This window comes from Phodopus roborovskii, unplaced genomic scaffold (assembly GCF_943737965.1).
Source record: "Phodopus roborovskii unplaced genomic scaffold, PHOROB, whole genome shotgun sequence".
In the NCBI taxonomy this organism is placed as follows: Eukaryota; Metazoa; Chordata; class Mammalia; order Rodentia; family Cricetidae; genus Phodopus; species Phodopus roborovskii.
The window spans coordinates 2,328,984-2,342,658 of record NW_026125506.1 but is presented as its reverse complement, the minus strand read 5'-3'; the positions used below and the strand labels follow the sequence as shown (position 1 = coordinate 2,342,658).

At 49.9% G+C, this 13,675-nt stretch overlaps 1 protein-coding gene across 1 annotated transcript in view; it reads left to right on the top strand.

Annotated features, from left to right (window-relative positions):
- Myo18b (myosin XVIIIB) overlaps positions 1-13,675 on the top strand; it is a 189,161-nt gene that overhangs the window by 155,481 nt on the left and 20,005 nt on the right. The window contains exon 45 of the mRNA XM_051176362.1: positions 10,443-10,573. Coding sequence (XP_051032319.1) covers positions 10,443-10,573 — 131 coding nt within the window. The remainder of the gene's footprint in view (positions 1-10,442; positions 10,574-13,675) is intronic.

Sequence of the window (13,675 nt, the reverse complement as noted above, 5' to 3'; positions counted from 1 at the left end):
ATCAACTTGAAACAGAAGAAAAGACAAAGCTTGCTGGCAGCCACCTGGAGCTCCCAGTCCTCTTATTTTGCTAACGATAATAAGGCAGAGGAAGAGACCAGGGTGTTTCTAAGGTCGGTAGAGAAAACTCTGGGTTGCCTTTAAGAGAACTCGAGCACTGCTCCAGTAGACACACCTACACAAATGCATGTTTACATGCGAACACAGCATGGAAACATGGCACACCCATTAAGAGCAAGTGTCCCCAAGTGACAGACGTAAGGGTAATTTTAAGATGCTTTCTTTCTACTTTATTTCTATTTGCGTGCGTGTGTTCTTGCGTGTGTACGCGGGTGTGCAAGTACACGTGCGTGTGTGTGCACGAATGCTTGTGGAGCTCAGACATTGACCGCTTCCCCTGTTGCAGTCCTTCTTTGCCGGACTGGCTTGTCAGGAGCCCCAGGAACCCTGTCTCTGCCTTCCTAGTGCTGGGACTACAGAACAGGCCTCTTACAGGGGATTCATACTCAGATCCTCAAGCTCCTGTGGCAGGTACTTTACACGCTGAGCCATTGCTTAGTCCCTTTGCTTTCTTTGCTTTCCAAAGGACACACAAAGTGTCTATGGTTCTGAGTTTGCTGGAGCCATAACATGGCATCCGCACAGGGGGGCTTAAAACAGCACACAGGTGCCAACTCCAGTAAAATAGCACTGGGAGCCAAATCCCAGCCCCAGAGGCCAGGAGTTGAACCGCTAAGGTGTTGCAGGTCCCTGTGGAAGCCACGCCTGCTTCTGGGTGGTTGGGAAAAATTTGGATACTGTTGCTCTGACACAATCTTGCATGTGTCCCACGCTGGTTTCAAAGTATCAGTCATCCCCTTGTCTCAGTGCTGGTATGACAGGGGTGGTACTTTGCCAGGCACTGGATAGCAGATATTGTCCCTCCAAGGGACAACATTGTCCCTTCTGCCTGGTGCATTTTCTGTCCCCTCCGTGTGTCTCTGGGCCTGCGTTTGCCATCTTAGGATGGCAGGAGACTTGCCCGTTTTGTGGGGTTGGGACCCAGATTATGAGTTCGTTTCTGTGTGGAGGCCCCTGTTAAGGACAAGATGGCCATACCCATCTGCATCCTGAGGTATTAGGACTCTGGACTTACAGGGACATTTTTCAGCAGTTAGCCATTCTAGGCTCAAGGTCACAATGGACACAAGGTTTCCTTTATAAGTGAGCTTTCTGACTGTGAAGATCTGGTGTCCCTCTGGTGGCTAGCCTCCAACAGGCTCTGAGGAACCTCTGTGTGGCTCCCCTGTCTGGCCTGAGTGAACCATAGCTTGTGCCTACAGAAGTGACATGCCCCACACAGGCTAGGCTATAGAGGATTCTGTTTCTGCCTTATTATCTCCAGTATGTTTACGTCAGGGGGCATTTCTTTGATGAAGGTTGCTCCAGCATCTTGGTGAGGTTCTACCCAACCCCAAGGTAGAGAGCACTGAACTGCTATCACCAGATATCACCTGCAGCCACAACCCACATCAGTGAGTATCCTTGAACAGAGGTCCCTGGGTGCAGTCACACCTGATGTCAGACAGGCCCTGCCCTGGCTGACATCATGATAATAACATTAAGTGACCCCTTGAGACTCCTGCTGCTGCTGCTGCAATATGCCCACGTGGTGGCATTAAACAGTGCAGCCTGCGTCTTGTATAGAAACAGAGGCCAGAAGCCCAAATCCAACACGAAGGGATTAAAATCAGGGCCCTGGTTTCTGGGCTCATGCTATGGTCTCGTTACTTTCTCTTCTGGTTCCCAGAGGCATCCACTGTTCTTAGCAATTGTCTGCATCATTCCAGCCTTGGTTTCCATATCTGAGGCCATGACCATTCCCCACAGGCCCTCTTGCCTGCCTGCTTCCTACGAGGACTTTTTTGATGGCACTTAAAGATCATGTGAACAATTTCCCCACCCTTAGATCCTTGTCACAACTACCAGGTTCTTTCTTTCTTTCTTTCTTTCTTTCTTTCTTTCTTTCTTTCTTTCTTTCTTTCTTTCTTTTCATAATGTAGCACCCGGGGAACCGTTCTTGGCCCTACAAAGACACTGAGCCAGAACCACCCAGCTAAGCCAAGCTTGAACCCTTCACACTATAAAAAGCACACGAGATAATAAATATTTACTGCTCCCCAGCATTGGGTGCTGAAGTAATTTGTTACACAGCAATAAATAACTGATACACAATACAGATTTGTAATTTTTCACTGGGTCGCCCAGCACCGGAAAGCCATAATTTTGGAAATCTTACAAGCTTTCCCTCAAAATTTACAGATGAAAGGTCTGGGCAGATGGTGTGGTGGGTATTTATAAGCTGGAAGCATCACTTGTGTTTTGAATAATGAAGCCAGGGTGCTCTGACCATGGAACTCTTAGCTATCTGTTGCCATCAGACCCCTTCCCAATTTCCCCAGCTCGGCTGTTGCCTAGCAGGAAGCAGCCGAGAGCAGTGGACATGAGAAGGGGGCTCTGCCCTGGGGCACTCTTGGAAACTGTCACATCTTTTTATTGCAGATCTTCTTAGGGTCCTCCTGCTCCCAAAGACAGCTTCCAACAAGGGGCACTCTTGGAGCCTCGCCTCTCCTGGAAGGCCCCATGTCCAGACTTTGCCTTCCCGAGTCCTGCATCCTGCCTCACTGGCTTTAAGGTTCATTAGCCACTCTTAGCTCTGGTCTGTGTCACCCCAACCTTGCTGCCCCCCATTGTGGTGACAATTGTCCCCTGTAGACCCTCTCTCTCACTTTCTCCAGCAATCCTGGGGTCAATTTGACTAATGATCCCACCTGGAGACCCTTGCCACATCTGCAAAGGGCTTTGACCATGGGAAAGTAACATCTGGACTAAACTGGCCTCAACTTCAGGCTTCAACTTTCCCACCATGAGGGAAACTGATCGCCCTGTTCAATTCGTTTATTCAGTCCCCTGTATTAGATTCCAGGGACGGAACGACACGGTTTCTATTTCCCTGATTCATCAGACTTCCTCGGTGTGAGTACTGAGCCCCTCACGTAATGTGCTTTCTGACGCACCTGTGGCTCTGGTGTTCCCACGTCCTTGCCAGAAAGAACCGTGCTGTGTGTGAGGTGTGTGAGGTTGGTGCCTCTTGACATGCCTTCATTTTTCTTCCCTTGCAAGACGCTTTTGGCAAAGAACAAGAGCTGCCACTGTCACCAGGAACTGAAGGTGAAAGACAGGTACCCTCTGCCATGGTTCCCACAGAGAGGCTGGCTTCACGTGGTCCACTCCGTCCACCACAGTCCCCCTTCCTGATTGTAAGGCTAACGAGGAGCTGTGGCCAGTGCTGCCCGGCACTGCAAGGAAGGCTGGCACTGAGCGCCACTAGCTCAGGAAAGGATCCAGGTTCAAAACCCAGAGCACAGTTCGTGCTGAATGTGCGTTGGTTTTCATCGCCTCGAAGCCAAAGGATGATATGTTAGGTGTCATTAATGGGGACTTCCCGTGTCTGTGTGTGTGAGTGTGAGTTCATGGGTGCGCAGGCCTTGCACATGTGTGGAAAGTCAGGGGACAACTTGGGGTGTGCGTCCTGGCCTTTGTTTTGAGACATACGCCAGGCTAGCTGGCTTGCGAACTTGCTGGGCTTCGCCTGTCTCTACCTCCCTCCTTCTCCTAGGAGCGCAGGGATTACCAGCGCTCATAATCTGCACTGGCTTCTTACATGGCTTCTGGGGATTGAGCAAAGTCATCAGGCTTGGCTCTGCAAGTGCTTTGCAGATGGAGCCATACCCAGCTCTTGTCATTCAGACATTGTAACAAACAACGGGAGGAAAAGACAGATTATTTATTGTTATTCACGGTTTCTATCTTAATTATCCTCTTTAAAAAGCTCCTGAAAAGCCCATCAATCTTATGCAGGAAGCTAAAACTTGTAATAAATTGATATGAATTGATTATGACATGGCTTCCCCCTCCACCATTGTTAGCACTGTTTTTAGAGTAAAGATGGACTTCATCATACACGGATTTTTGTTAAATAGGAACATTCCGTCCTGGTTCATCCTGATCCACCCTGATCCACTCTAGTCCATTTTCTGTTGCTGTGGGAAACACTGTGAACAAAGCAGCTTGAGGAGGAGGAGGTTTCTTTGTCTTGCACATTCCAAACGTAATCCATCACTGAAGGAGGTGAGGACAGAAACTCAAGGCATGAATTGATGCACAGGCCAAGGAGAAATGTGTCTTTCTCGCTTGCTCTCCATGGGTTTGTGTCAAGTTGACAAAAGCTAACCAGTACGATTGGCCCCTTCTCAACTTGACACACAAATACACCGCTACCAAACCATAATCTTTTCTGTCTTATTTGTTTCCAAGAGCTCCAGTCGATATCACAACATAGAACATACTATAACTTTTAAAGTGCCATGGTCTTTTTTAAAAATCCCAACACTTTTAAAGTCCAAGATCTCTTTAGAAATGTAAAATCTCTTAATTGTAAGCCCCAGGGGAAAAAAATGTAAAGTAAAAATAAAACAACTTACATACTCCCTTATTATAAGAAGGGGGAAAAAACCAGGGCCCACTTATGGGCAGGATCAAAAAAAAAAAAAAAAAAAAAAAAAAAAAAAAAAAACAAACTTCAACAGTATAAATAACTCACTCGTGATCTGGGTTCAGGGCGCCTCGGTAACCCCGCCTCTCCAGCCATGCCATCCACAGCTTATTTCATGGGCTCAGGTCAGCTCCGCTCCATACCTGCCTCTATCCTGGGTGGTCCCACCATAGCCTGGTATCTCGAACATCCAGGAGTTTCCAGTCCAACTGGCTGCCCCTTCACCAGTGGTCTCTCATGGTCTCCTCGAGGACTCTGGCCCTGCCACGCGGTACCAAGCCTCGGCTTCTCTTATGACCCCTTCAACCTTGAAGCTTCCATGTTTCCAAAATCATTACCACACGTGGAAGATTCCTACACATTACTGAGTTCAGCTGCCAGCTTGGGATACAGTTTTGCCCTCCTTCTCCCCGACCTGGACCACCAGCTCTGAGTAAACATCTTCCAGAAGATTTCTCTGATTTCTTGGGCCCAGCTGACCAGCATCAGTTGTCCCAATAAAGCAAAGCTTTCCCTTTCAGTGGTGCTGGTCCATGGTTAGTGGCAGCTGACTCTTCAGCCCCAGATAACCAGAAACTACAGATTCTTAATTGAAAACACTGCTTGGACATTTGACAGTCGTGATGGGGTCGGAACTTCTCTGTCAGGCTTCACGAGCCAGCCTCCGTGTCTCTTGATACTCTTGTCCCTGAGAGCCCACGGAACAGTTCATTAAGCCATAGGCTCTCAATGGTTAAAGTCCCAAATGACTCTACAATGCTCCCACAGCAACACGGCCACCACCACCTCTGTCACAGCAATGCCACACAATCTTGGTACCAACTTTGTCCCCCTCTGTTTTCTCCTGCTGTGAAAAATGTCATGGCTAAGAGAAGGAGAAGGAGGAAAGAGTTTATTTGACTTACATTTTCAAGTCATAGTTCATCAATGGGGGAAGTCAGGGCAGGACTCAAGGCAGAAAACTTGAGTGCAGCTGCCTGGCTTGCTCGGCTGTTACAGCCAGCAACTACCTGCCCAGGGGTGGCCCTGCCCATGCTGGATGATGCCCCCCAACATGCCAGTCTGATGCAGGTAATTAATTCTTCAACCGAGGTGACCAAGTTTGTGTCAAGTTGACAAAAACAAAACAAAAACAAAAACCTAATGGGCATACACTACTTTGTTGCCCAATGAAAAAGGAAGTCTTTTTTGGGTGTCTTCCCCAGTCCTAACCTATGTTTGTTCTCTCCAGGGGCCTGGATTTTGGGCTGTCTGAGGAAACCCTCTCCTGTAGCATATTCAGGCTTGGGTTTAAATCAGTTCTTATTGTTGTTAGGCCCTGTAGAGTGTCCAGGATGAGCCCTGAGCCCTGTGGTGGGCAGAGTGTCAGAGTGGAAAGGGTTCTTACCTCCTGGCAATCAGGAATCGGAAAGAGAGGCAGGAAATGGACAGGGGGAGAGCTCTGCGGGGACACACACACACACACACACACACACACAGAGCAAACAACTTCCTCTAGTTAGCCTGTCTCCTAAAGTTTCTAGAGCTTCTCAATACATTTCCCCCCAGCCAAAGACCAAGCCCTCAGCACAGGAGTGACACTTCACACTGAAAGCCTAGCAGGCACCATATGTCTCACTGTGTTCTTTGAGGACCCAGGGGGCAGTTCTGGGAAGATTGCCATCACTTAAGGCATGATAAGGGCCGGTGTTCTGGTTGCCGCTGACAGATGAAGCACAGGCCAGTCAGGGGTCAGGGGGGCACTCAGCTGGGCAGTGAAGAGAAGAGTTGGTCCCTGGTTGCTAAAGTGTGTGCAGTGACCGACCCATCAGACAAGCCCGGCCTGGATGATGAGGAGCAGTTAGGTATTTCATGCCCCTGTAATCATGTCTGCATGTGTTCCTGTTCCTCTCCTCCCCTTTCTTCTTGTTGTAGTTGTTCTTGAGACAGGGACTTCTCTGTGCGTAGCCCTGGCTGTCCTGGAGATCCCTATGCAGGACAGGCTAGCATCGAATTTACAGAGGTCTGTCTGCTAGGATCAAAGGCATGCGCCTCCACACCCCGATCCCTGCCTCTTTCTCGCTGTGTGTCTTTGGGATCTGCTAAGGTTTGAGTTTGATTGTTCCCAGCAAAGAACAACTGGAGTTTGGTCTCCAAGGAATCCAGTTAATAGTGCTGAAAGGTGGTAAGATCCGTGGGAGGTGGATCTATGGGATGGTTGAGATTTTACACCCCCCACATACACCTGAGTTCTTCTCTCAGGGGATCACGGTGGTTGCCTCCAGAGTGTCTGTCAAGAAGGGAGTCTGTCCTCACTGGAAGCGTCTCAGTCCCTTTCTGCTTTTCCAATTTTCTGTCAGGTGCTTGGGGCCTTTGGCAGGAGCCATGTCAGTGCCATGCCCTTGGACTTGCAGAACCACGGGCCAAAATAAACATCTTCTCCATATAAATTATCCGGTCTTGGGTGTTCTATTATAGCGACAGAAATGAACTAAAATGAGGTCTTTGATGAGTCTCTCTGTGTCTATTACTGCACCATAAAAATAGAATGAAACAGTGAGTTTTCTGGACGGCTAAGGGAATGACCTCGTGCAGGAGCGGCTGCGTGTTCCCAGGTTCCTTTTCCTGCTGATAGCTGGCTCTTTCTTACTCTTGAGCAGGTAGAGGGGGGCTCAATTGCAGTGGGCCAGAGAAATGAGGCCTATTTTCCAAGTTTCTCATAATACACGGAATTCATAGCCTCTGTAGAGAATCTGGAAAAGCATAAAAAGGAAACATAAGCGTGTTTTGATAGCTCATGCCAAGGAGAATGGCCACAGCCAGTAATTTACTGTAACATTCTCCAATTATGTTCTGTTTCCACGGTGCTTGGATCTAAGGAACCTTATTAATATTAAGCAAGATTAGATATTTCAGCCATTCGGCAGACCACCAGTCAGAGTAAGAGCCATGGGTCAGCTTGCTCCTTCATGAGCTAACGCAGTGGTAGCCACCATGTGCTCAGGTATATAACAAGCACGTGTGATGTGTATAAAAACCCTCAGAGTTTTCAGCATGTCTCAGGGTGTTTTGAGACCCTCTTTGGATTTTACTTTGGAGAAGGATCTGGGTGTGATAGTTGAGGCCTGTAAATCCCAGGTACCAAAGGGGCTGAGGCAGGAGGATGAAAAGTTTAAAGTCAGCCCAGGTCTCAGAGTTGAAGTCAGAAAGACTTGCCAATTGCTGATTACACAGATGTTGATAGGTGTGCCCATGTATTTATTTATACAGTTGTTTATTTATTTTGGTTTTTTCGAGACAGGGTTTCTCTGTAGCTTTGAAGCCTATCCTGGAACTATCTCTTGTAAGACCAGGCTGGTCGTGAACTCACAGAGATCCACCTGCCTCTGCCTCCCGAGTGCTGGGATAAAAGGCATGTGCCAGCCACCACTGACTGGCTGTGTGCTTGTGTTTACTAAGCAAGCCACTTGTGCATCAACCTGTGCACCTTAACACCCATGTCCTACTGAGCAAGAAGCTTCTGTCTGTCCTTACTGTGTTAGAAAACAGAGATGGATGAATTTCAGGGGTGTTGGGAGATCTGTCCTTTCAGGCAAACCGTGGCGCAAGTTAACTGAACCTTGAGAGGCTGCCTCAGGGGCAAGGAGCCTGAGGGGCTCATCTTAGGCAGGAGAGGTCTCTGGAGAGCAGAGTGCTCTGGGTAAAGCAACAAGCAACACACAATGGCACTGGTATATTGGCATTAGCCTCTAATTGAATGTCATGAGCAGAGGCGATCTTAATTGCTGGCGTTAATTATCTTCTGAACTGCTTCCCACGTAGCGGCTGTGCTTGGAGTACCCCTGGGAAAGCAGCAATCTGGAAGTCTAACGGGCCCCCGATTCCTTCCAGTGATGCTGGGCCAGAAGCACAGACTGCCCAGTGTTGTCTTTGTCTGGGTAAACGTGATCTGTGATGCATCACACCCTGTCCTTTGTTACCTACAGTCGCATGTAACATGGACGATCTCTACCCTACGTGTGTGTGTGTGTGTGTGTGTGTGTGTGTGTGTGTGTGTCCGCCTGCCATGTGCCAGGTGTCAGCAGTACAGATGGATCGTGTTCTGTGACAGGCTGGCACACAATAGGTGCTCAATAAACGTCCATTGAATGTGCACATGTATGATTGGACAGTGGGGGAGTCTGTAGCACATGCGTGTGCATGCAGAAGCCATTTCTGTCAGTTCCTTGTCCTGCTTCACAGCTATAGGTCTGTCTGGCCATCGGGTGGTTTCCTGTGGGTGTTTCTGCCATGCATATATGTAACTACATGAATGGGCTTATACCTTACTTGTGTACTTGTGTTTCATCCCTGAGCTTCCCCGTGCCCTGTGCTAACAATTGAGGATGCTGAGCTCATACAGACTTCAGAACACAGCTACGCTCTTGAGGGACAGTCTAGTCAAGCCCCAGTGTGATCACATTTTAGCATCCTGCCAGCCAGGTATCTGTCCCCAGAGGGCACTGGGAGGCTGAGGGACCCCAGCCTGAGTCAACTGTCTCTAACTGGCCCCTTCTCCCTCTGTGTCGTTATCTAAGTTCCGACAGGGGTGAGGGGGGCTTGTTTTTTAATTCCTTTGCTGGGCTCTGCAGTGCTGGAACATATGTCTTGGTTTCCATGGTCAGCAGACTTCCCCAGATTCTCAAGCTTAGGCAGATAAAGGATGGGCAAGCTTGTGTTCAAGGCCCTGCTTTGCCTTCTGATCCATCCCCCACGGAATTAGTTCCCAGAAGAGAGATTCCAGGTGCAGCTAGATGTGCCTCTAACTTGGGGAGTCTGGTGCATTGTGGGATATAAGGACATCTGACCTGCTATGTGTCACAGTGTACTCCAAGGCATGGCAGCCAACTCTCTCTCTCTCCAGACTTAACCTAAAGTCCCCAGGGGCCATCTCACCTTCAGTCAACAAGCTCCGTGTTAAAGGATAAGCTGAGAAATAGATGCTCCGTGAACATCAGAGATTTTTCCAAAGAGTCAGGACAAAACTGAGTCACAGCAGCACCGGGGAGTATTATTCTGGCACCTGTGCTGAGTCCTAGATCTGGAAAGGCTGAGCTGCTCAGCTCTGAGGTGGGGTGAAGATGATGACTCACCTGCCAGGCTCTCACACAGTGCGGTGGGGTGGGGGTGTGTGATCAGCTGACTAGTTCTGTGCCTGCTGGGAATTGTCACTCTACAGGGGGTCCCACCAGGGAATCCCACTTTGTCTAGTCTATTAGTTATTTTCTTTTGCTCTGAACATGGCCATGGCAACTCTTATAAAAGAAAGCACTTACAGTTTCAGAGGCTTGGCCCATCCCATAACCATCACAGTGGGGAGTGTTGGAGCACATGGCCAGGCATGACCTGGATACCGCTGAGAGCAGAGAGATGGAAGGCCAGGCGGCAGAGCCCTGGTCTGTGCTGCCCCAATACAAACTTTTTATGCCAAGTCCATCTCTCATGCTGAGCTTTCCCAGGAACCTCTGGCCCGGTTACTGATCCATTTAAGATGGCTGAGCTCTGAGTAAGGTGGTGACATAAATCCAACCATGGCTCTGGGCTCGTACATACATGAGGAGCAGTGCCCTGCGTGGATGACCCAGCTTTGTACGCCTGGGACATTCCAGGAGGGTCCCCTAGAGTCTGTCTCCTCCTCTGTGTAACATGTTGTACTTGCCTGGGACCCCCCCCCCCCAGAGCTTTACATTTCCCCCATCTGCAGTGAGAGCCTGGAAGGATTTGCTAATGAGGTGTAGTCTTTGCTCAGGGTGTCCCTTCAGCCCAGGAACTCTGGAGAGGGGTGGGGCTCTCACTCAAGGCCCATGCGTTTCTGTGGTTTTTGTCGCAGGAGAAGTACATAGAGGAGCTGTCAGCTGTGAGGCAGACACTGCAGACAGACCTGGAGACATCCATCCGGCGCATCGCAGACCTGCAGGCAGCCTTGGAAGAGGTGGCGTCTAGTGATAGTGACACAGAAAGGTAAGCGTGGGCGTCTGGGTCAGAGGTGGGGCTGTGCTCCACAGAGCTCTGTAGTCCCCAGAGGTCGCAGGCTGTGTCTTCTGGGGCTCCACAAAATGCCCCAGGGTTGAAGGCGTAGCTGGTTTGTTCAGACTGAGAGGAGAAGAGAGGCGTTGCTGTCCTGTCACCTGTGAACCGCCTGGCTTGAGGCAGATGGAGAGAGACGGTGAGGTGTCCCAGAGAAGCAGCTTGTCCAGTCGGGGCCTGCGCTCACAATGCCGCTCCTGAGCCAGGCTACTTAAGTAGGCTTATCTCGATGAGTGAGCGCTCAGGGGCTACGGTCCGTCGTGGCAGGAAGGCGTGGTAGCCTGTTCCCATGCTGTCCCTGTCACTCCGGTGTGTCTGTCCTGCCAGCACTGACCCCATTTCTGCACTGACTCTGCCCTGGCGCAGCCACTATGGTGGAGCCTGTAGCATACATAGGCTTGTGGTAAGCAGCCTGAAGATGTGGCTCATTCCAAAGGGTCAACAGTGCCCAGATCTGCTGTTAGCCTCTGTCTCGGTTAGGGTTTTAATTGCTGGCCATCACCATGACCAGAATAAATTTGGTGAGGAGATGGTTCATTTCAGCCCATGGAGGAAGTCAGGGCAGGGACTCAAGACAGGTACTAAAGAAGATGCCATGGAAGAATGCTGTTTACTGGCTTGCTTCTCAAGGCTTGCTCATTTCTTCTGACATCCATGACCACCTATCTGGGGATGGCACCATCCACATTGGGGTTGACCCTCCCACACCCATCATTAATAAAGAAAATACCCCATAGACCACTCTGATAGAGGTAATTTTTTTTTCCAATCAAGGTTCCTCTTTCCAGTTGACTCTAATTTGTGTCGAGTTGACAATAAAATAACCAGGACAACCCAGCAGGGACATCATTGACTAGTAAAGACAAAACAAAAAGAAGATGGGTTGCACCTATTATAGGTCCACTGCACCAAGCAAAGTTCCCAGTTCCTGCCCTGGTGCCAGCCCATTCCCCACATAGTCAGCTCTGAGCTGTAGCTGCTTATCTGGACTAGGGGGCTCAGATAGGAGCCCGAAAGGTTGGTCCTGAATAGTTCTTTATGAATTCTCAGTGGGGGCTTCAGACCCCTGGGGTGGGGAAGGAAGAAAGAGAGGAGAAGGAGAAAGGGGAGAGAGAGAACCTAACTCTCCAAGCTGCCACGTGAGAATCTTTCGAGCCAAGCCACAATTCCACAATTCGCATGGCATCAGATCTGAATGGAGCAGACCTTGCACGCTGAACGTGGAAGCTACAGGCAGCACACAGCAGTGCTTACGCCCATGGGGCTCTGCACTGGGGCCTGGCATTGTCGCTTAGACTGTGGCAGCATCAGCCTTCTTAGATTAATGGGGGAAATGTTTTCAGTTCGTTCCCAAGGCTTGGAACGTGCTCATCAGTCATGGAAGGAGGACTCGGTTGGCTGACAGGTGACCCCATCCATTCCTGGCTCCAGAGTCTGCAGCTGCTCTGCCTGTTGTCTTGCCTGGAGATGCAGTGAAGTGTGGAGGGGCTCAAAAGTTACCCTTCACTCCATAGTCACACACAAGAGTGTGCGGTTTCTGCGGGGCCCGTCCGAGATGAGCACTCTGGGAGTCAGCAAGCGTGTCCTGGGGGGACCGGGGAAGCACAGGGCACTTTCCAACACTGTACACCTTCTAACAACCTATTTGATGTCAAGCTATGGAAGAGATGGGAACACATGTGGATGGAACCTGAAATGTTCCGTGGACACATAGTGAGCCAACCACTCACTGTGGAGCCCTGTCTCTGGCCAGAATGTGAAGTTTCCCACCGCATGAGAGGACAGTATTCTTGCCACAGCTCTTTCCTCACAGCTGGCCCCCACGAGTGCTGAACATGACCTGACCTGGAGTGAGCGCTCCATTTATCTAAGAAGGTTGACACTCAGCTAGAGTCACTGCACACGTCTCCGTGCCCTGTAGCATGTGTTTACGTGATGGTGTGCAGGTTGCCTGGCTTTCTAAGCATGGCTGCATCCAAGACCTAGCTGACGAGATAGATTCCCACAATTCACTTGTCTATTTCCAACGGTGCGGTAACTGACCATGATGATGCCATGTGTCCCTTCTGGAGGACAGTTGTAACTGCTGGGCACTGGATGCCCTTGCAAAGTCTCTGGGCTCCCGTCATTTTCCTTTCCAAATCACAGATAAGAAAACTGAGCCTCACGGGTGTCCAAATGATGCTCACATTAAGTGATGAAGCCATGTCTTGGTTTTAGTGCTGGCCTTACTGCCACCATGCGTGTGTTCTTCATCTCACATCAAGGTCTCTGCTCTCTTCCGGGCTGCCATGATGGTGTGAGCTCATGTCAGCCACTGACACAGAGCCGATGAATTCAGGCATTGCTTCCCGGGCTGTATTTGCATTTAGACTGTGGCTGTCTGGCAAAAGTGTCCCGAAGGAAGACATTTGAAGACACTTAATCAATTACCTTCATCCTCACCAACTCCTGCTTAAAAATTCCTGGCACAAGCTCAGTTTGGAAAACAACACTGACCACAAAGAGCTGCCCACACCAGTCAAGGGCAGGGGTTTGAGCCTCGTCTGTTCCGCCAACCAGATCAGCACCACGGACAGCTCCTATGGTCTCCCGCCTCCACTTGCCCTTCATAGAGGAAGGATGACTAACTTGAACATGGCCTGCTCCTAGCACTGGCTTGGGTGGGCCACGGGCAAGGAGGTGGGTGGCTGCCGTAATGGTGGCCACAGTTTTGTTTCTTGTGAGATGGACTCAGATACATTACCTTCCCCGGACAAACAATGGTAGGCTACATGGTGCAGTCATGAAGCATAGGAAAGCCAGATCTCCCTGCTCAGCTGGAGACCAGCAGAGAGTCTGCTGGAGTGTGAGGGCCATCTCCAAATGGAGGTGCTGTTCACAAAGCTGTGTTTGTGGAGTTGGAGCCACAGTGAGAGGCATCTGGGAGCGGTCAAGAACCAGCACCAATAACTACCACTGGGTCACCAGGGCAAGAGAAGGTGCAAATGCCAAAGAGGGGGATGGCCACATAGAGGAGGCTGCGGCAGTGTCCTG